We start from the raw sequence: 23528 nt of genomic DNA, 5'->3' as shown, positions 1-23528 counted from the left end.
ACAAAAGAGCAAGAAGAGAGAGAGAAAGAGAGAGAGAGAGAGAGAGAGAGAGAGAGAGAGAGAGAGAGAGAGAAGGGGGCGGCCAAGTCTAGAGAGAGAAGTTCCCAATCTCAAAAACTTGTTTCAACCTTAGCTTTCTTTATCGGTCTGAACAAGATAGGACTTATTTGAAATTTATTCAATGAACAATTGATAACAAAATCTTTGTGTCATAGTTCACATAGTCAATATATTTACTTATAATGTCAATTTTCAAGTTGAGATTAATGGGGTAACTCCCATTAAGATTTAATGATAAATATTACCTCTTGTATGTGATGTGGGGTATTTATAAGAGAATGGATCGCCTTGAAGAGGAGTTTCCTCTTTTCTATTGAATATCACATATTCATGAGCACAATCTTTATTTCTCATTCCTATCATAATAATATCAAGGTTTGACATTTGTTTCCCTTTTTATCTTTGTTTGGCCGTCCAACATCTTGTAGCTCATGCTATAAATTTGTTTCATCTTTTCCTTTTTGGCTAGTATCTTCATACATAAATGCACAAAATAATTTCCCTCTTTCTCTTGATGGAGGCCACGAAATTTTTCCTATAGAACATGATTCTAGATGTTTCTTTATTTGTTCATGAGAATACAAGAAAAGCCCATGTAAATTTTACACATAAAATGAAATTCAATCCTCAAGGCCAAAATCTCATTCATGGGCGTGTGGATTAATTCACATTGTCATCATATGACAATGCCCAAAATCTTATATTGACATTTATACCATCTTATGTTCTTATGGACAAAATAACCTTCTAGACAATTTTCGTAAAATTCGTCTAGTTCAACATTTGAACTTGTTTTGACTTAGTTACTAGTTTAACTAATCCCACTGTAATGACTTGTAGTAGTGACCTCATGGATCCAAATGAACAAAGCTTGAGCTAGCATACTTAGACACAAAAGTTCACAAACCTTTTCCAAGTTCTAGCTTAATGTCAACTGACTCCACTAAAGAGTTGATACTGAAAATCTCTCTATTCAAATGAATATATTTTCTACTAAAAAATTCTTCTTAATTGTGAGGAAAGGATCCATTGAATATTATCTATGTTTACCCTTCATGAATATCATCAACTAGATGAGAATTATAAAATTATCATTTTACTCTTCTAGTTGTTATTTTCTCAACTCCTTTGTCACTTGTGAATAGGTTAGAAACAATATATTGACATGGAGCTAACAAGTCACATTGATTCATCCAAAAGAGTCATGACTCAATTTGGACACTGGCAGATCATTTATTCACATTCCAAGGAACAAAGCATGAGGTGATGGACATTGCATTTCAGCAATCTTGTACATAAATTCCATATCTATGAGATCTTCACAAAGTTGTTCATGATATCTTCATAACTTAGTACTTCACCAATAGGTCTTGTCTATATCACATAGTGAATCTAGAACTCTGACTTTCTCAAATGAGAGTACGTAAGCTATGAAATGACATGTCTCATTTCATGATTCAGGTAAGCATGATGCAATTCATTCATAGTGAGTTTGAGACAGAAGAGGTTAAATGGTTTGTTCTTATGCTGTCTCTAGAAGTGCACTGGTCAATTCAGTATCTTCAGAAGATACTTAGGAAGAACTATAGAGTCTCAAATTCTCTTTGTCTCATAATCAGACATCATAGGTTCTTCTAACAATCATACTGAGATCAATAGCCCTTTGATCCTTAGATTGTGAATATGTTGTTTTAAGCAAACTATGAAGAGTTTGTTCATGCAAATATATATTTGACTCTTCATTTGTTGTTAGGTTTGTTTAAGGACTAAAAACTAAGGTTTATCATAAAGCTTCAAACAAACAAGGAAGAATGAATGAAACTTTCAACTCTTTATTAATTATTCAGCAGTTACAAGCAAGAGTCTCCGTGAGACTTTATTACATCAAATGTATATAAGTTATGACTACTACTTTTCTTGTGGGCACCAATGCCAACAAACTCCCACTTGACTCAAAGAAGATGTGAGTAGTCCTTCATGCCCAATCTCTCCCGATGCTGGTCGAAGACCTTGCTGGCTAAAGCCTTGGAGAATGGATCTGCCAGGTTGTCCATCGTCAAGATCTTCTTTACCTCCACGTCTCCGCACTGCACGATCTCTCGAATCATATGGTATTTCCTCTCAATATGCTTAGAGCGCTTATGGCTTCGAGGTTCCTTTGAGTAAGGGACAGTCTCACTGTTATCACAATAAAGTGTCATGGGCTCGTCGACTTTTGGAATGACTTCCAAATACTTGAGAAATTTTCTAAGCTATACAGCCTCTTTGGATGCTTCACAAGCAGCCACATATTCTGCTTCCATTGTGGAGTCAGCAATGCAAGATTGCTTAATACTCCTCCAAACAACAGATCCACCATTTAGGATGATTATAGATCCTGAAGTGGATTTCCTGGAATCCTTGTCAGCCTGAAAACCGGAGTCAGTATATCCCGTCATAGTCAGGTCAGTACCTGAATATGTAAGCATCAAGTTCCTAGTTCTCCGAAGATACTTAAGAACATGCTTAACAGCAATCCAGTGCTCGGGTCCAGGGTTGGACTGAAAACGGCTTACTACGCCAACTGCAAAGCAGACATCTGGTCTGACCTACAAGCCAACTTGCTAGTCTTTTGCCTTAGCACATGTGCAGGGAAACCCCAAATTCTTATGTGGCATAGATTTACTTTACGCCCAGTCCATCGTTCATAAAGAGTACAGTGAACCGTTTTGGATGGGACTTGGTTCATAATGTAAGCTGCTGTTTCGAGGGCATATCCCCAAAAGGAAAGAGGGAGTGATGAGTAACTCATCATCGATCTAACCATCTCCATTAGAGTTCGGTTCCTTCTCTCTGACACTCTGTTTTGCTGAGCTGTGTCAGGTGATGTAAGCTAAGAAGCGATACCTTCTTCTTTAAAAAAAATCATCGAACTCTCCAGACATATACTCATCACCTCGATTGGATCGAAGGGTTGTGATCTGTTTGCTAGTTTGCTTTTACACTAAAGCCCGGAAGACCTTAAATATGTCAAATGTCTCAGATTTGTGTTTGAGCAGATAGATAAAACTGTATCTCGAGTAATCATCGGTGAAGGTAACGAAGTATTCATATCCTTTATGTGCCTGTGTACTGAGCGGACCACATATATCAGAATGTATAAGTTCCAACAACTCAGTTGCTCTTCGACCCTTAGCAGAGAAAGATCGTTTAGTCATTTTTCCTTCTATATAAGATTCACAAGTAGGCAATGAACCTATTGCAGAGGCTTGGAGTGGACCGTCCCTCACAAGTCTCTTAATCCTGTCTAGACTGATATGACTAAGTCTTAAGTGCCAGAGATATGTTGATTTTATTAGAATGGAGGAATCAGAAAGTTTGATCCTCTTTGGCTCCCTAACTAGATCGTTATCTATTTCAATGTCTAAAAGCGAAGTTTGCGTGGGATAAATGTAAAAGAGAGCATTCTTCATACATGCATCAGTGACGAAAGAATTATTGGAAAGAGAAATTCGAATTCCATTCTTAATAAACTTTAAACAATAATCTTGCTCACAAAGACGAGCAGCATATATCAAGTTTTTCCCGAAGGAAGGAACAAAATAATCATTATTCAAATTTAAAGTTCGATCTTCAAAAGATAGCATCACTGATCTCACGGCCTTTGCTGACACTGAGCTCCCATCACCCCATCTGAAAGAGAAGTCACATTCCTCTAAGCGTTTGCTTTTCCTTTTTTCCTTTGCTTTGAGGTAGGCAGGATATTTCTGTGCCAGTGTCCAGGTTCATTGCAGTGGTGGCATTTGTCGTTAGACTTTGTCCACCTTGATTTCCCGGGGCTTCTTCTTCTTCTGAACCTTGCCTTGGTTCTTTTTCTCAGCCTTGCGAGGTCTCTTCTTAGATCCAGAGGTGGAGGCTATTTGCTCGGTAGCATGTGCCTCTCCTCGATTCCTCTTTCTCTTAGTGAGACCTTCAGCAGTTTGAAGCTCCTTCTTCAGCTCGGTAATAGTGTACTCTAGCTTGTTCATGGAGTAGTTCATCTTGAAGGTATCGAAAGAAACGGGGAGAGTTTCCAAGATCATATCTATTTTAGTCTCTCCATCAATCTCCGATCCTATTCTATTTCATTCAGATAACTAATGATCAGCATCATATGGTCTCTGACAGGAGGCCCAGCCTTCATGCGACAGTTCATAATAAATTGTAGTACTGCTTGTTGTCTGGCCTGACGCCCTTGCCCTCGAAATATCTCGTGGAGATTATAGAGCATGCCAGCAGCTGTCTCAAAGTCACAATGCTACTACTGAAGCACATTGTTCATAGATGCTAAGATATAACGCATCGCAATCTCATCACAACGGAACCAGGTCGTCAAGGCGTCATTGTCCTCTTGAGTTGAATCATCATTCATCTAAGGAGGACAGGGGGTGTTGAGTACCTACTTGTGCTTGTCAACGGTAAGGACGATGTCGAGGTTACGTTTCCAATCAATATAGTTTTCTCCTTCGAGTTTGTTTGAGAAAATGATGGTTTAGAGAGGGTTGAGAGACATTTTGCTGAAGTTGAAACAAGTTTATGATTAGTCTTTTGGTTTAGGATTTAAGTTTGTTTAAGGTTTTTAGGATGAACAAGACAGGAAAAATTTAAAGGTGTTATGAACGAAATGATACTTTACTCCTTCAAGGGAAGGCCGAAAAGAGTCTCCTTTCATAAGTAAATAACTCATCATTAATGCATAACCAAGTTGTCAATACATCAAATTTGACTAGCCACCTTGTAAAAAAAGTTTGATCATTCATGTCCTTTCGCAGGGCCTCGAGGGAGAATTACTAGGGATTGAGTCTAAGTGTGTAACAACCACTTAGTCCGTGAGATCTACTTTGAAAAACAATCCACCGAGGGGAGGCCTTGTCTAATTGTATCACTCTCGGACGTAGCTCTTATAGCAATGATCAGAGCAAAGCACCGATGAGTACTATCATTTAAGAGAGGGCCACGAGGGTGACTCTTAGTCTGGCGACAATTGCACTTTTAATTAGGGTTGGGGATCGTGGGTTGCAAACAAGTATAACCCTCCCACTTAGTTTTTAGAGTTGGCACATCGTCTCTTATATGTTCGGAAACACATTTCCTAGTGTATAGAGAGATAGAGTGGAATTCTATAAATTGATTCCTAGATCGACATGTTTCAAGGAAGAGCGGTGTTAGTACATAAAGGCACAACATACATACTCAGAAATTTCCTATTTTCTACTAGGGAAAGTGTGTGAGAGAAGTGTGAACTTTTAACTCACTTGAACACTTGAAGTTTGAGATTACACAACTTCTTGTATCTTCTTGCCAACTAGTCTTCGAGGAGACCTCCCACTTAAATTTTCAAGAGCAATAAATTTTGAACATAAGTGATATAGATATAGTTTTGAAAACACTTTGAAAACATATTTGATTTGGATGACAAAACATTTTCAAGTTTGAAAGTGAAATTTTTTTTCTAAATTCAAACTACTTTTTATAAAATCTCAATTTCAAGTAAATATTCAAAAAATCAAAACTTTTCAATCTTACACATTATATTTATTATACTTGGAAAAACATTTTTTCTCAAAGAAATTTTTCCATTTGAGTTCTAGAACTCTCAGAATGGGATCCGGGATCCGGAATCCAAAATTTTCGGAAATCCTAGAATCCTAGACTGCAAGCACCTCGGCGTAAAATCACCGTAGATGGTGGCTCCGGTGTCCAATTGAGCTAATTCCTGATTATTTAGAAAGTAGACTCACAGGCCTTTAATTTGGTTCAAGAACCATTCAAATCCGAGTTCCGAGAAGAGAGATGCACTCGTTTAGGTATTCTTAAGCTCAATGAATTTTGGACAGAAATTCGATCGAGGACAAAAAATGCAAAAGCATTAAGTGTAACGGAATTTTTTATTGAGTTGTTAAGTCTTGTTATGTCTTTTATTACCAAGGTAATAGTATAGCACAAAATAAAATAACAACAAACATAAAACAAACGAGTAGATAAATAAAGCTAGCAAGATAATATTACTACTTCATAAAATTAGCCGAAATTCTCAAGCTTCTCAAAACACGATTTTGATTATGAAAAAATTAAAAAAATTTAGAACTGATTCTAATGTGTTTTAATATCATCACAATACTGTAGAAAATCAACATGCATTTTAATTTAAAAGCCCGAGCAATAAATTAAAAAAAAATCTAAAAAAACAATTCTAGCAAATTCACTACCCGAGTAAAAATAAGAAAACAATTTTCATACCCATAGTTTAAATTATATGCACATGTTTAAACTTTGACCATAGCTCTGATACCATTTGTTGGAATAGATCTAGGATTAAGAATAATTTATCGCTTCTAGCAAGCGGCGGAATATAAAAAATTCTTCAAAACATGTAAAACGATTTTACTACTAAGACAAAGTGCAGGAACATATAATTTAAAATTAATAATTATAAAGAGTTTTCACTCAGAACAAAGCATGAGGTGATATAAATTGCATTTCAGCAATCTTTGTACATGAATTCCATATCTATGAGATCTTCACAAAGTTGCTCATGACATCTTCATAACTTAGTACTTCATCAATAGGTCTTAACTATGTCACATAGTGAATCTAGAACTCTAATTTTCTCAAATGAGAGTACATAAGCTATGAAAGGACATGTCTCATTTCATGATTCAGGTAAGCATGATGCAATTCATACATAGTGACTTTGAGACAGAAGATGTTAAATGGTTTGTTCTTATGCTGTCTCTAGAAGTGCGCTGGTCAATTCAGTATCTTCAGAAGATACCTAGGAAGATCTATATAGTCTCTAACTCTCTATGTCTCATAACCAGACATCATAGGTTCTCCTAACAATCATACTGAGATCAATAACCATTTGATCCTTAGATTGTGAATATGCTGCGTTAAGCAAACCATGAAGAGTTTGTTCATGCAAATCTATATTTTACTATTCATTTGTTGTTAGGTTTTTTTAAGGACTAAAGACTAAGGTTTATCATAAAGCTTCAAACAAGCAAGGAATAATGAATGAAAGTTTCAACTCTTTATTAATTATTCAGCAGTTACAAGCAAGAGTCTTCGTGTGACTTTATTACATCAAATGTATATAAGTTATGACTACTACTCTACTTTTGGCACCGATGCCAACAAGTGTGTCACTTCTTTGGGTTGAGATGAGTCTATCATAGTGTTACGAAAGTATGTGCACCGTTGTTGACGTCTTTGAGTGTTCGCATGTAGCAACTTGTTGCGTCGTGTGTACCAGGTACGGTGACTTAGGCTCTGCCGTTTTGGGCGTCTTGAGGTGCGCCTAGTATGGCGACTTAGGTACGTTGTGAAAGATAGCTTAGGTGCACCTCAAGGGGCGGCCTTGGTACAGTGTGTATGGTAATTTTTGTGCACCGTTAAGAGTGTCTTAAGCTACGCGTAGTATAGCGCTTAGGTGCGTCGCAGTTGACAGCTTAGGTGCGTATTGAGGGACATCTTACTACGCCTTCTTACTACGACTTCGGGATCATTAGGAGGACCCGAGGGTGCGGTGACCGAAGAAGAAACCATGGTGGCCTTCTTACTACGCCTCGCGTCACGAGCGCTGATAGACACGTTCATGCTGCCCTCAATTACTATAAAAAGAAAAAGATAAGAGAACGCGAAAATTTTCAGTCAAAATTGTGAAGAAAGGATAAAAAGAAATTATCCGCCGAACTAACCTTCTTCGAGAACAGCGCCAGGAGAAGGTGGCAAAAGTCCGGCCGAAATAAAACGCTCCGGAGTGAAGCTCGACCACTCACCAAGGCCTTCCTGAAGTTGGTCGAGCTTAGCAACAAACTCCGCGGGCGTAGGAGCCTTGATTTTTCCTGCAAATAAAAAAAATATATATATATATATATATAAGAGGGAAAAACGTTTATGAAGGGAAAAACGTTTATGATAATAACAATCGTAATAATGTGGAAACAAATATAGTATAAGATATTTAGAAAGTTTGCATACTCGGAGAGCTCGCCCACTTCGTCGAAAAATTACGAGCTCGGCTCCCGAGTGATTGCTCGTTAACGGCGAAGAAAAAGTAACGTCGCCCCCAATTTTTATCTTTCGAAGGGAGGCCAGAGATCACTACCTAACATGCGGCCTTCGAAAGATAGAAACACTTGGGGTCGTGTTTCGAGTTCACCTTGACCACGCAAAGACGGACTAAATCCATCAGGGCGAGGTCGACCTTTCGTTCGTGGGCCACAACTAAGAGGCCCAAGACCATCCGAACAAAGTTGGGGCACATCTGGGGTAGAGTTAGCCCCAAAGCTTCGACGAAGTCAAAGAGAAGAGGGTGGATCGGGAACCGAAGTCCACACGACTCCAACCAAATCTCATAGATACAGTAGTACCCCTCGACTAGGGTATCTGCAGTAGCGAAAGGAGGAGGAAGGAGAATCCCAATCTCGGGGGCTATCTGGTATTTGCGTCGAATGCCTGCAAGGTCCGAGCTCCTGACAACTGAAGGCATGAGGATGTCCTCATTACCCAAGGGATTGGGTCCCGACTAAGGAACCCCAGATCCAGACATTTAATTTTGTGTTTAAAGGAATGAAGTTCGTTTGAGTTCGCTAGCCGAACTGAAGGCGAAGTGTTTAAAAATATGAATCTATTTGAGTTCGCCGGCCGAACTGAAGGAAATTCAAAGCTGAATTCGCAAAAAAAAAAAAAAAAAAAAAAAAAAAAAAAAAAAAAAAAAAAAGTCTAAGAGAGAAAAGAAATAAGTAGTTCGAAGAAAGAAAAAGAAGTGAGGAATTACCTTTTCGCCGAAGCCACTCGAAATATAAATGAAGTAAAAAGTCTTTTCGAATTACTCTTATTTATAACCATTTATATTAAACCGAATTCCGATAAAATCTAATGATTACGGATCAAATCAAATATTCAATCGGTTAAAATAATATAAAATCTCAAATAACATCCGACTCTTCGATTTCGACTGACGAAGCGTGGCTGATATCGCGCCACGTGTCAAAAGTATTCCGGAAATACGTGCCACGCGCTGAAAACGAAAATTCGAATCTTTCCCCCCATTTTATTTCGGGATTTCGAAAATTTCGCTCAAGTATTTTCAAAAATGTTTGAAATATTTTTCAAAATACTCGGGGGCTAATTGTGGGGGTCAAAAATCAATTTTCTAAAAAAATAATAAAACCACTTAAGTTGGGCTTTAGTTCGACCAAAGCCCAACAACAGACCCAGTCCGGCTCTCAAAGACATATCTGGACCCAGCTCGACTCTCAAAGGTCGGCCCAATCCCATTCAGAAGCCCAGCTCGCCAGAGGAAGGATGAGTCGCCCGTGTTGACACAGTTAGAGGAATCGGTCTTGGTCAGATAAGAAGACCTCGCCGCGAAGACCGGATCTGAGATAAATTTGACCAGTGACGTGGCAGAGCCGAACTGATCAACACGTGTCCTCTTCAACGAATTCTCTCCCACTATAAATAGAAGCCGATATTTCGATTTTCACACACAGGCATACATATTGACTCTCGATATTCTTTCTTCTATTTTCTTGTTCTCTGAGTTCGCCCGTTTGAGTTTGGCACTTCGCCTCCTGATTGTAATACCTCCGATTATTAATAAAAACATCAAATATTTATAGTTATTTCATTCATTTCTTTTCGAATTTCTTTTGCTTCTTATACGACGCCATCTGAAACCCAAATTTAATTAAATCAAATATATATCAAATCATATTATAATTTGAGATTGTTGAAATCGACATCAACATATATTTCCCTAAAAAAAACTCCAAACATAGGCTAGATCTCAAATCTAACGTTATAGGTGACCTAATTAGTTACAAAACTTCTTATTTAATAAGTATGACAATCAATTAGAAGCTTTATGCAGATGTATTGAATAACATAGACATAGAGATGATAAGTATTCACCTGATAAAAGACTTGCAAGGAAACGAAAAAGAAAATGTCCTTGGTCTGGATACAGGTTGAATATAGGATGGTTTATCGTGGGCTTCTATTTTATTTGCTTGTTTTCGATTGAAAGATTCTGTTTATATATAGCCTGATTTGTATTTCCATAGCTTGCTCTAAATTTTCCTACGAAGTCATCAAGTATACACATAGGGCGAAAAAGTTGATAACCAAGTGTGAAATATAGTTTCTTAAAAAAAAAAAAAAGAGTATGAAATATAGTATGATTTTACGTTATATCCTTGACGACAAATTTTTGAATTATGCCAAAATAATCAAAACTTTCATATACATAAACTAAATTATAATATTATGATTCATAAATCATGTGTACACACACACGTATATTTATTTTATAAGCATATATAGTTACCATTAATTTTGGGATCTTATAACGTTTAAGAGCGTCGGCGGACATTTCAGTGCAAAAAAAAATTATAATAATAATAATAAATAAATAAATTATATCATAATTAGTCTTGGTGTTACAATCTCAGTATATGGTTACTCTAGGGAACCATTGCGCCATGCATTCCCTTATGCATAAAATCTCACAATATGGTAATTTTTTGCCATCGTTTCAAAAGACGTCCTCAATCATGTGCGGAAGTCCAATGAGTGCCTAATGTTTCTCCCACATCAAATATTTGATCAATTGTTGTTTCACGTTGTTAGGCCATCTCCAACCGATCACTCTATTTTTCACTCTATTTCTCACTCTATTTTTCAGTAAACAGTGATTTCTCTCCAACCGAACTCTATTTTCCACTCTACTTTTTCCCCCTTTATTTCCTATTTATACTTATACCCCTATATTTTTTATTATTATTACTAATTAGATAACTTAGAAGAATTATGATAATGAGTAAAATATTACTCTATAAATTAATTATAATTATAAATAAAAATAGACATTAAATAAAATAAAATTTTATTTAATAAAAATCACAACACAAAAAATAAAATACAACACAATACAATTAAAATAAAAAAAATTACAACACAACTCAATTAAAATAAAGTAAAACAAACTACAACACAACAAATAAAAGTAACTTTAACACAAACAATTATGACTCGGAATTAGAATACTCTTCCCACAAGTGCTCAATCAATGCATTCCGAAGTGCGATGTGTGCATCTTTATCTCTTATTTTTCTATAACGATTAACGAATTGCTCAAATCTTGTGCCATCATCCCCCACCATTTCAACATTCGCTGGTGGTGTTTCTCTCGCAACTCCTATTGGAGCACTAAGATCTCGTTCATCTTCAATTATCATGTTATGCATAATTATGCATGCAGTCATTATATCTTGTAAGACGTCTTTTCTCCAAAATCGTGTCGGTCCCGCAACAATTTCAAATCGTTGTTGGAGAACCCCGAATGCACGTTCTACGTCTTTTCTGCACGCTTCTTGCTTCATTGCAAAATACTTTTTTTTTTGCCACGTGGCTCTCGGATAGTTTGCACGATGGTTGACCATTTTGGATATATACTATCAGCCAAATAGTAACCCATATTATACTCTATTCCTTGTATGACATAATGGGCAGGAGGAGCGATACCTTGAGTGAGATTGGAAAATAAATGGGAAGAATCTAGCACATTGATATCATTATTGCTCCCTGGCATACCAAAATAAGCATGCCATATCCAAAGATCATAATCTGCTACAGCTTCAAGTATAATAGTAGGCTTTCCACCGCGACCCGTGTATTGGCCGGCCCATCCAGTGGGACAATTTTTCCATTTCCAGTGCATACAATCTAAACTTCCTAACATTCCTGGAAAACCACGTTGTTGACCAACATGCAGAAGTCTAGCAATATCATTGGTTGTTGGTGATCTTAAATATTGCTCAGAAAATACCTCAACGATTGCCCGACAAAACTTCTTCATGCTTTCAATCGCCGTTGACTCTCCTATTTTGACGTACTCGTCTGTGGCATCTGTCGGAACACCGTATGCCAGCATCCGAAATGCAGCTGTTATCTTTTGAAGGGGTGACAAACCAAGTTTGCCGGCGCGATCCACCCGTTGCTCGAAGTAGTTGTCATGACCTTGAACAGCATCCTTTATGCGGAGGAATAATGAGCGAGACATCCGATATCTCCGACGGAACATGGCTTCATCATACATCGGGGTTTCTGAAAAGTAATCATTGAATAGTCGACGGTCTGCACTCACTCGATCACGGTTGATGAAAGCACGTCCTGGCACTGAGCCTCCCGCTCTCATGTCTACTTGGCTGGAATGTTGACGGATAAGCTCTGTAATCAAGATATTGTTGTTGATGATAGCACGAGTTATGGCCTCCTCCTCTTCATCCAAATTAGTAATGAAATCGTCATCCGAGCTTGAAGACGACGAGGACCAATTAGTATTCATTTTGGGAGATAAAATGAGAGAATGTGTATTATATTCATAATAGAATGAGTGTGTATATTAAAACTCATGATAGAATTGGTATTTTATAGAGAAAAAGTTAATGATAGAGGGAATCTTGTAAGTAGTAGTCAAATCGCGCAGAACGAGTCGAGAAACGTGAGAATCTTGTAAGTGAGTAGTCAAATCGCGTCAGAACGAGTTGAGAAACGTGAGAATCTTGTAAGTGAGTAGTCAAATCGCGTCAGCACGAGTTGAGAAACGTGAGAATCTTGTGAGTGAGTAGTCAAATCGCGTCAGAACGAGTTGAGAAACGTGAGAATCTTGTAAGTGAGTAGTCAAATCGCATCAGAACGAGTTGAGAAACGTGAGAATCTTGCTATAAATATTGCCTTCATAAGTTGTAATTTCACCACATCACTCACCTTACTAAAAAAAATGTCTAGAGCTTCTAATTACTCTCGAGATGAAGACAAACTCCTTTGTAGGGTTTACATGGAGATTTTGCAAGACCCAATCATCGGTATATACCAATCATCCGATCAGTTTTGGACTCGTGTTGCGGAAGCTTACAACAACGGCAAAATTCCGGATTCAGAGATGCGTTCGACGCGATCAATCCAGTGCCGTATTCAAGTGATTGAGAAAGCTACAAGGAAGATGCATGCATGCATTCGACAAATTGAGAATAGACACCCAAGTGGTGCTTCAACTGAAGATATTGTGAGTATTATAGTTTATTATTTTCTCACGATTAGATTTTTACTTAACCATTGTTTTATCAACTTTCAGATGGATCAAGCTAAAGTATTGCTTTCACAAGATGAAAAATTCAAGAAAGGTTGGAAGTTTGATCATGTGTGGAACACTATTAAGAATTTTGAAAAATTCCAAGATGGAGCCTCAAGTGCAAGACAAACATCTCGAGGTTCATCTTGCCCACAAGAGTCAGAAAATCCAACTCCTGAATCTGCTAGACATCCATCTCCTCCCGAGCGGCCGATTGGGGTGAAGAAAGCCAAATTAAAAAAAAAAGTGGATGATGGAATAATGTCTAGAATTAGTGGTATTGAGGAAGGAAATAAAGAACTTCTTGGGCAATTGAAGAAGACAAGTGTTATCAGGCAACGCCACTTGGAATTGAAAGAAATCAAGGAAGAAAATAAAATATTGTTTCGGGATTTAAGTTCAATACCAGATCCACAGGTTCAGGCATATGTTCAAGCCGAACAAGCGAAAATTATGCAAAAGAGGCTTGAACAACAACAATCCCATGCACCACCTCCGACTTCTGATTCATATTCTCAATATTTTACCGGTCTCAAGGGATCCGGCACCAATCTTCCAGAATATTAGTTGATCTATTGTAATTTTATTTTGTTGTATTGTGTTTTTTTTTTTATGTCTTTTGAGTTTTCTTGTTGATTGTCTTCCAAATTGCTAATGTAATTGTGTTTGATATTAGTTTAATATGACCGTTTTAATATTATAATTTTCTTGCAATGTGCAAATATCATTGTTGTATTTTAAAATATTGTTGTCTTTCAAATTATACAAAATAATAAATTTTATATAAATTAAATAATTTTAGGGATAAATATTAAATAATTATATGAAATTTGGAAATTAGACAAATTTTAAAACTTACAAAAAAAAATAAATAAATAACGCAGCTTAACAGTGCAGCGCTACAAATAACGCTGCACTGTTGTCAAAATGCATCACACGCTATTATAGCGTGGCTAATAAAGCTCCAGTGGAGCACTTGCGCCAAAATAGGCAACGCATAGAGCTCCACTGGAGATGGTCTTAGTACTTATATCGCCCAATTACTTGTTGACTATACAAGTCCATATATTAACCACCTCTGATTGAATATAACAAATAAAACCAAATGTTTGTTTGAAAAACTCACTCATTATGCCTACACGATCACCTTTTTCAACATTATTTGAATATACATGAACACAGCAATGCCTTGTCATGATGAAGTATGTTCTTTCCGGATCCACTGTGTAACATGTTTTCTAGGGTTGCGCCGTCTTGGCTTTTTCATGTCTGGTTTCTTGTGATCGCTTGTGTTAAAAAGATGAGAGGATGCGCCGCTATTATCTTCAGACGCCAACAAAATGTCTCTCTCTTGTCGTGCGTCGAATTGTCTAGTAGTTGTTCTTGAAGTGGATTGTGTAGTCGGTAATGAAATATACATGCCCGGTGAAACGCTCACAGTTCTTTCCGGCTCAATTAGACCCTCGTTCTCTTGTTGTAACTTCAATATGGCCTCAATTTTTTCTCTTCTTGTGATCTCAAAAACAGAATTAAGGACCTCGTTATCTTCTACTTCAATTTTGTCGGAGCCCTGCATTAATAAAACAACCATCTTGTTGTGAGCTTCAGCAACGTGAATATTTTAGTATGTCAGCAAACCAAGGCAAGAAAACAAGGACTGGTATTTGGATGGCTTACGCACATGAAATCAGATTTCACAAGTGTGATTTAGAAAGCGTTAAATTGGTCTCGCCAAAGAAAAATGGAATTTGGCAGCATTGAAACTGTAGAGAGTCGGGTTCTAGTAGCGCTTCTAATCATAACCAAGGTTTGGCTTGTTCGTCATTAATACAATTCGAGTAGCACATAGGTTAACATTACATCACATTACTATCTAAAGGCTATAACTTCCCCAATTTGAGTCTTCAATGAACTAGGCTAAATAAAGCTAGGCTGAATAGAATCCTTAAAACAGAGCCATAATTTCACCGATTAAAAAGAAGTAGGGTAGAATGACTACAAGTTAACCAAGCTGAGTTTCTACAAACATGTTGAGACTTTAAGTTTAGCGGACATACCGATTGGGACAAATGAGAGGCAACAAAACCGGGGATGTGTTCGAAGTCCATTGCATAAAATACCTTGCGACATACTGGGCAATGTCCCTTGCTCACACCTACACCTTCAATGTGTCACAAAAATAACATATTCCATTCAAATACAAGAAAAAATACGGTGAAAAACAGATGTTTTCCAGAACACCAACATATAATGGTTTCCTTTAAAACCTGCATTTTTTATGGTGAAAAAGATGCAGCACAAATGATCCACATCTGCTAACGTTTTTCCATTATGCTGATGTTAACTTATTAAGCCAATGGCTTGTAATCATTAAAGGGATTCAACAAGCTGAGTTAATTATAAATAAATAAACCCATTCAATTCATTACCAAGTGCGCCATTTTCATTTTCCTTCTGGTTAATATGCTGCTGGGTAGTAGAACTTGACGATCCACTCGGATTGGTTTTTCGTTCTGTTTGAATCCAATTCCACCACCTAATAAAGCAATCGCTGAAACAAATTCCAGAAGACAAACAAAGATACATATATAAAAGCCAAAAAAAAAAAAAATAGAACCCCCACAAAGCTTATACTTATCTGGAATACAATACCAATGAACTAACGAGAGAACAGACGTACCTGTGAAAGCAATGAAAACATGACATCAACTTCATGAATGGCGAGTTGTTATCCTGCCCATCTTCACCGACCAAAGAATACAGACATAACGGGCAATTTCCATCCGGGTGATTCATTAGGGAAAGCCTGTCCACCGCTTCCTAGAAATATAATACATTATTCATCCCTGTTTTCTCATAACAATCAATATCTGCTTCATTGATGATGTACATAAGCAAACTCTATAGCATATCTTCATTGACTGGAAAACGATTTATAAGCACATAATTTCCAGCTCTGTGTACAAGTATTCAGTGGCCACACATCATCAAACGATACAAACTCTAACTCAGTGCTTTACATAAGTTTATGAACAAGAATTGGAATGCGAATATTACACAAATCATGAATGTGTTGATCATCAACTTCGGATATAAACAACTCGTCCTCAAGGAAATTAAGTATTCATATATTTTTTTAGCTTATCCCGAGAGCAAGTGACAGCCCATTCATGTCCTAAATTTTAACTAAAAAAAAACAATACTGAAAACATATAACTCAGGCTATCGAGAGACAAATATTCTCAAGTAAAATCGTTCCTGAAGCTCAAGAATTTAGTAGTTACCTCGCCAAGAGCCACGAACATCAAGCAAGAAGCCAATTCGGCAGCTTTATCTCGAACACAATTCATTAGAATCTTTTGCCTTTGCGGGTCAAGGCCTTTCGAATCAATAAGACCAATCTCAGGTGGCTCTTTGGGGTACTATAAGTTAACCACACCAAACATCAAAAACACGAAGACGACAACAACATCGACAGCGGAAAATCTAAGAACGAAAAAGGAAAAACAAAAAAAAACACCTGCGAAGTCGCTCGGATTTCGATAATGGCTTCAACGAACTACAAATAAAAAAAATAAAAAATAAAAGAAGAAGAATCGAGAGGTTAGTAGAGTTGCTGAGGAACGAATCAAATAAAGAGATCGATATAGAGAGAGGGAGAGAGACCTGTTCGGTAATAAGATCGGCGGTGCGAGGAATAAGGCGGAGATGAAAGAGAGGCGGAGATGACCCCAAAACGGAGCAATCATCGCCGTACACTGCTGTCACCGCCTCCAATTCCGCTTCCACTTCTTCTTCCCCGCCCATTCCGTTTACAACTGCCTCTCCCTCTCTCTCTCTCTAATTCGGCTTATATTTTTGAGGGCCGGTTAGATATGTAGCCAAATTGACCAATTGACCGCCTCTTTAAATATTTTAGCTCAACTCAATTATTACAAAATTAGGTAATTGATCCAATCCACTACTAAACAATATTATATTCATATCTTACCCCTCATCAAATACTGTAATGTATAAACTTTTGTATATGCTCGACTTGTGAATTTGAATAAAATAGACGAGTTTTATTTCAAATTCTTGTTGCATATGAGACGTCCTTAAATTTTAAATATCTTGGAAAATGATAATATTTGAGGTCGATGAAATTTCGGAATGAGAATATTCGAGTAATTCAATATTATTATTCGGAACATACTCGTAGATTTATAAATCTCGAGAGTAAAAATAAATTCTGGGATCCCTTAAATATACTCAAAATAACAGGAAATAATAATAATTTTCTCGGTTATTTTTCAAGATTATTTTTAATTAATTAAGGAGATTTTATTTTAAAAGGACTTATGTGCAACATTTTGAAGGACGAGATTGAAAGAAAAAGAGGAAAATGGGTCGTTTTAAGAGAGGCGTGTCAAGATGTGATTGGGCCACTTGTGCACATGTGGCGTGATAAGAGAATGCCACGTAGCCAGTAATTCCACTCTCCCTCTCTCTTTTTCGGCCACCTCATTCTTTCCCTCTCTCTTTCTTTTCTCTCTTTTCTTCTTCTTTTCTTTTCTTCTCCTCCTCTTCACGCGCGCGCTCATCTGTAGACACAAGGAAAAGGAAAAAAAAAATTGGGTTAGCTTGGATCTTCACCCTTGCCGACCATCATCACCAGCACCATCCCGTCTCTCTCTTCTCCCTCTTTCCTCATTGCGCGCCATCCCTCTCGCCCAGCCTCCATCGCGCGCGCTCCGGGCTGAGGAAGAACCAGACTCGCCGACAGCTATAGAGACGCCGGAGCAAGTAGGAAGACGTCGGGGAAGAGGGAAAGCTCACCCAAGACGCCTAATCTCACGATTTGAGGTAGAGATTCCTCTCTTTGGATTTGATTTCATGGTTAGGGTTCTTGGGTTGATTTGAGGGTTTTTGGGTCCAAGTGAGATTTTGGTGGAATTGCTTGATTTTATTGTTATTTGGACTCGATTGGTGATGATTATAACTCGAATTTAAGGATTGTTCTCGGATTTCATTGGTTTGGTAGTGTTTTGGCCGAAAATCCCATGAACGAGGGTTTTGAGGATTCTTTTTGGGGCTTTTCGATTTGTGAGGGTTGTTTGATGATATTGAGATGTTTCTGAACCTGTTTAGTGCTTGAGTCTTGATTAAAAATGGCTGATTTTACTTGATTTTTGGACGAATTTTCTTTGAGATTGCTAACCTGGTCGTGAGAGTCTTTAAGGTTTGTTTTCAGATTTGTGATGAATTGTTATTGTGTGAGGCTGTGATGATAAATCTGAGAACCTATATGTTTTGGGTTGAGTAGCTGCTTGGTCGTGAGTTGTTTGATGTGTTTGGTTTGGTTGGTTTTTTTGTTTGGTGTTGGTGAAGTGTGTTGGCCGTGTAACTTGTTGGCTGGGTGATTCATTTTGATGTTTGGCCATGGGCAATAGTTTGGCTGATTTAATCTGATTGTGGTATGATAGTTTTGAGCCTCAATTTGAGTTTTTGTGATCGTTTCCGTGTTATGACGTTTTCGGTTAGTTGGATTCGAGTTGAGTTCGCTTGAATTGGTTTTGGGTTCGGGTTTTGAGTTGTGAAAACGGGATTTGGATTATTATATTTGGAATTAAGATGTTAACTCGTTATCGGATTCCGGGTTTGAATTACAGATCTTGACGGACGAACGGGAACCAGACGAGTCAAGAGCAACAAGGCCGGTTTCTGAAGATATCAAGTTAAAAGAGTTATCGAAATAAAGCTCGATTAACTCGTGAGTTTTAAATCGCTTATAGCGTTTAAATACTCTTAGATTGTTTTATGACATGTACTTTCAATATTTAAATAAATAATTTAGAATTATTTATTTAATAACGTTTATGAATTTAATTTATTTATTCGTTTGGAATTATCAGTTATTTTAATTTCGGATTAGTTAATTTATTTATGACTCGCGATTATTATTGAATTTTATTTCGTATCAGTTTCGATATGAAAAGTGCCGAGTCTTGAACAAGTTTGACTTCCGAAAAACCGGAGAATAATAAACTAAATTCTCGAATTTCGAACCGACTCGGATCTAATCCCGACAACGAACTCTATCTTCTTCAAGTAATCTCGAATCCAATAACTAACGGATATTCAACTTTGGATGATAGTTCTTTCGACGTTTCGACAAGTATCAAGTATCTCGGAGAACGTGAAAAGCTAGACATCACTTGAAGTCGTCGAGCTTTCTGTCGAACTATTCCAAGTAAGTGTGGAGACTTAAGTCAACTACATACCAAGGGAATAACCATGTTTGTTTGTGCATTTATTTGCTAGTAAACAAGAGTAGGTGAAAACCCTAAAATGAATAAACATTAAAGTTAAGGCTTCGGCCACTCTTGCTTGAAAAATTTAGTTCGGATTTTTCCCGTAAGGTTCAAACGCTAACTTGAACCAACCACGATGTTATCTTGTTTTGTTAGATCCATCTGCTAACCATAGTAGATAGGTTAGATCAAGGGTGACGGGAGAGCATAAGTCAAACTCTTGGATTCGAACCAAGGGTGGAAGTACCGGGAGTCACATCCCGAATCTTCTTTCTAAATCACTTAACGAGCGTGAAAGAGAAACATTAATTCTTTCGGGGTTTATCTTGAGATGCTCTCCTGTAGTAGTATAAGTGTGTACTCTGCGTGTTGCAGAATACCAGAACCTTAATTAGACGGTTTTCGGTGGTACCCACAAGTCAACGACTTGTGTTTGTGGCAGACCAAGGTGGTCTGTATGGCGCTGAGTACTCAAAACTGGGGAGAACCCAACGGTAACGGGCAGTCGCCTCGAGCGAACCCGATGGTAAAGGGCAATCGCCTCGAGCGAACCCAACGATAACGGGCAGTCGCCTCGAGCGAACCTGATGGTAATGGGCAGTCGCCTAGAGTGAACCCATTCAACAATGAGCAGTCGCCTCGAGTGAACTCATTGTCGTGCCAAGGCGGCACACATGCGCCGACATCAGATGAAGATGGTACCACTAGTGGATCCCAGACAATCTTAAAACACCCAAGCCGCCGTAAGACTGCTGCTCGAGGTTTGAGGCTGGCTTATTGTCGTTTTGGAGATCGTAGAAGAAGAGAATGTACGATCTTGCAAAACGACAAGTGAGTAGATAGAGTGTGATATCACGCGTCAATCATGCTCTAATGTTATGTTCTAGCTACATCTAGCAATCATTCTGTATTCTTGTGTTTTTGGTTGCACGTCACATGGCATTAGTCGCTTTATTTTCTAAGTTAGACTCCCACTTACTGAGTCAATCGACTCATAGTTTTATGACCCTTGGTAATGTAGATAAGGGAAAAGCTGGTAAGCGGGAAAACGAGATTGAAGACCGAGACCGAGTGCGTATTGCCTTGACCTATGGGCTATGGGGTTCCTTAATCGGGGGTTAGTATCTTCTGATAAAATGTTCCGGAACATATTTGTATAGGAGTCGCTATAAGACCCTAAGTTATAAAAGCGAAAAATTTCCCCGAATTTTTGCAAACTATTTTATTATATAATCTTATAAGATATTATCTTTAATTTATGTGTTTATATTATGAGTTATGTACAGATTTGAGTTGATCAGTCGCGGTTCGTGGGCGAGCTGTCGCTCGCGGGTCGTGACAAATACACTCCAAAATTTTCGGATCCGACTATCCTTCAATCCTCCGATATTGCCTCCGAACTCTCCGTCGATTTCGAATCCCTCAATCCTCCGATATTGCGTCCGACCTCCTTTTCCGCCACCAATTTTCTGATTTTGCCACTTCCAAACCCGACGAAGCGTCTCCGTTCTCAGACTTGGAAAAAATGGTAAGTATATATTATTTCCAATTCGATTAACCCATAGAACACCATAATCGAAACCCTCCCCCGCATCTCCGATCAATTCTCTGTTAGATTAACTATAAAATATACTTTTTCGAATGGTAAATAATATTTACTATCGGACCATCTGATAGTAAATATTATTTACCATTCGAAAAAACAAAATACTTGTCTCCGATTTGACGAACGATTCCATGATTCAAATCTGATGATGAATAACTGGAAAAAATTTGGAATTAACAACCAAATAAGAACGAAGTTGTAAGAAACTAAAGAACCTAAACACCTACAATAGACAAACATAAACTAAGAACGATTAAATGACTAACTTAAACAAACAGATAATATAAGAACAATAGAAGAACCTTTACGAAATCGATGATCCTACTATTCCAAATGAGTTGTCGAATATCCTGGTTGCAAATCGCAGGATAATTTTAATGGTAAATAATATTTACAGTCGGGCCATCCGATAGTAAATATTATTTACCATTCGAAAAAACAAAATACATGTCTCCGATTTGGCGAACGATTCCATGATTCAAATCTGATGATGAATAACTGGAAAAAATCTAGAATTAACAAACAAATAAGAACGAAGTTTTATGAAACCAAGGGCAATTTTGGAAGTATGATAAATATGGGCTATTTCCCTAAATGAATAGATAGTTGGGCTATAATTTAAAAGTCACTTCTATAAGTAGGCTAGTTGTTTATAAATCTCTATTTTTAATGGGAAGTTTAATAATACGTGTGACGTTGGGTATAATTCAATATAAGTAGAGCTATGTCAAGTGTCGATCATTCTAAATACATGTGTGATTTTATAAAAATACCCTCGTGTACTTTACAGATTTTAATTTAAACCCTATACTATCTCCCATATTATCTTCAATTCTCTCTCACTCTCATTATCCAACCTGGACTAACCCAACTTCATTGTTGATGATGTATTGAAGTTAGGATTTCTCATGTGGAAAGTTTACTTTCTCATAAAACAACCACCCGAAACTCGAGAATGAAGATCGCCTATGTCTCGCCAATGATCTTCAATTTTTATCCTCCTTACCACGGAGCAATATTCTATGGGAAGCTGCATGTTTAAGTCACAGAAGCATAGATATAATTTGAAGAGGAAGAGCACCTTGGGAGACCCGACGAAACATGATGTTTCGCATGTTTCGCATACCCTTCTAGGGAATGATCACGCCCTTCAATATATTCGACGCTTTTATAGATAGCGCGCTTACCACATGCACTTCTCCGAAGATACTTTGCATGTTTAAATAGGGTCCCGTGAAAGAAATAATAAGCTGCCAATGTCGGTGCGTACTACTATGAGGAAATATCGAATAAAATTAAGTTATTCATTTATCATTAGATAATCAAAATATTGTTGCTTACGTTTCATTTTTATGTTTTAGCTTGTTGCGTTGCGTTTCTAAAACTAAGATATACGAAAGTGCGGCAACAATCCGGGTAAAAAACCTCATTATCCGAGACATGAGAAAATAAAGAAGAAAGATGGGATGAGGAGTGATCAAAGGACGAAGAGGACAATATGATGACGCAATTTTTTAGCCTATTAACTATAGCATAGAGGTTTGAGACATGTACTTCGGCCACGTATCCGGCTAAAGAGACTTATTCTTTAGCTTTGGGCTTAGAAGGCTTTCCTATCAATCTTTCATCGCCTTCTATGTTGAGTTCTTCTTGGAAAAGGAAGAGCACTTTGGGATACCCGACGAAGCATAATGTTTTGTATACCCTTCTAGGGAATGATTACGCCCTTCAACATATTGGACGCTCGAGGCTATTCTAGAGATAGCGCGTGCTCTCGACATGCACTTCTCCAAAAAAAAAAAAAACAACCTTGCATGCTTAAATGGGGCCGAAGGAATAAAAGAATAATGAGTTGTAAGTGTCGGTGTGTAACATAATGAGGAAATTTCATATAGTATTAAGTTACTCATGTAAATTAGATAATTAACATAGTGTTGCTTATGTTTGAATTTTACGTTGCGGCTGATTGCAATGCATTGCTAAAACTATGTGGTCTTAAGAAGAAGATGTACGAAAGTGCGGAAAAAATCATTAAAATTCCTCATTTTTCGAGCCATGAGAAAGTAACAAAGAAATATATGGATGAGGAGTGATCAGAGGACGAAGAGGATAACATGATTGCAATAGATGATGCAATTTTCAGAGCATTAATTGTGGCAGAGGTTTGAGACGCCTACTCTAATCATGTATCTGCCTAAAAAAAAGTTATTCTTTAGCTTTGGGCTTAAAAGGCGTTCCTATCAATCTATGTGCGTCGGATATATGGAGTTCTTCTTTAAAGAAGAAGAGTGCCTTGGAAATATAAGAGATTACAGACATAAGAAAATGATAATGTGGAAATATATAAAACAAAGAATAATCAAATCTAACGTGCAAGTTAAACTCTAATAATGATCTAAAAAATATGGTA

The 23528-nt window shown here is 37.5% G+C and overlaps 1 protein-coding gene and 1 long non-coding RNA gene across 4 annotated transcripts; one reads left to right on the top strand and one right to left on the bottom strand.

Moving 5' to 3' along the window:
* Positions 1-14251: 14251 nt before the first annotated feature.
* LOC149390507 (RWD domain-containing protein) lies at positions 14252-17091 on the bottom strand. 2 transcript variants are annotated; one of them, XM_089621344.1, is made up of 7 exons: positions 16886-17091; positions 16740-16778; positions 16504-16641; positions 15900-16039; positions 15649-15770; positions 15277-15374; positions 14252-14789 (listed from the first exon to the last, which is right to left on the bottom strand). In XM_089621344.1, exons 1-7 carry the CDS (start codon positions 17024-17026, stop codon positions 14412-14414), a joined length of 1056 nt encoding a protein of 351 aa, XP_089477470.1. In that variant the 5' UTR covers positions 17027-17091; the 3' UTR covers positions 14252-14411. The 2 variants fall into 2 exon arrangements, with proteins under 2 accessions (XP_089477470.1, XP_089477469.1); XM_089621343.1 differs by having other exon boundaries at positions 15277-15380; positions 16886-17090.
* Positions 17092-17751: 660 nt separating this feature from the next.
* On the top strand, positions 17752-22306 carry LOC149390506 (uncharacterized). Of its 2 annotated transcripts, XR_016300249.1 has the most exons (4): positions 17752-18064; positions 18871-18971; positions 19357-19451; positions 22015-22306. It is a non-coding gene; the product is annotated as an uncharacterized LOC149390506 (long non-coding RNA). The 2 variants fall into 2 exon arrangements; XR_016300248.1 differs by lacking the exon at positions 22015-22306 and having other exon boundaries at positions 17758-18064; positions 19357-20021.
* The last annotated feature ends 1222 nt before the right edge of the window (positions 22307-23528 follow it).

This window comes from Urtica dioica, chromosome 7 (genome assembly GCF_054948205.1).
Source record: "Urtica dioica subsp. dioica isolate 48M chromosome 7, U.dioica_male_clone48M_v1_H2, whole genome shotgun sequence".
Classification (NCBI taxonomy): Eukaryota; Viridiplantae; Streptophyta; class Magnoliopsida; order Rosales; family Urticaceae; genus Urtica; species Urtica dioica.
This window is presented reverse-complemented; position numbering and strand designations above follow the sequence as displayed.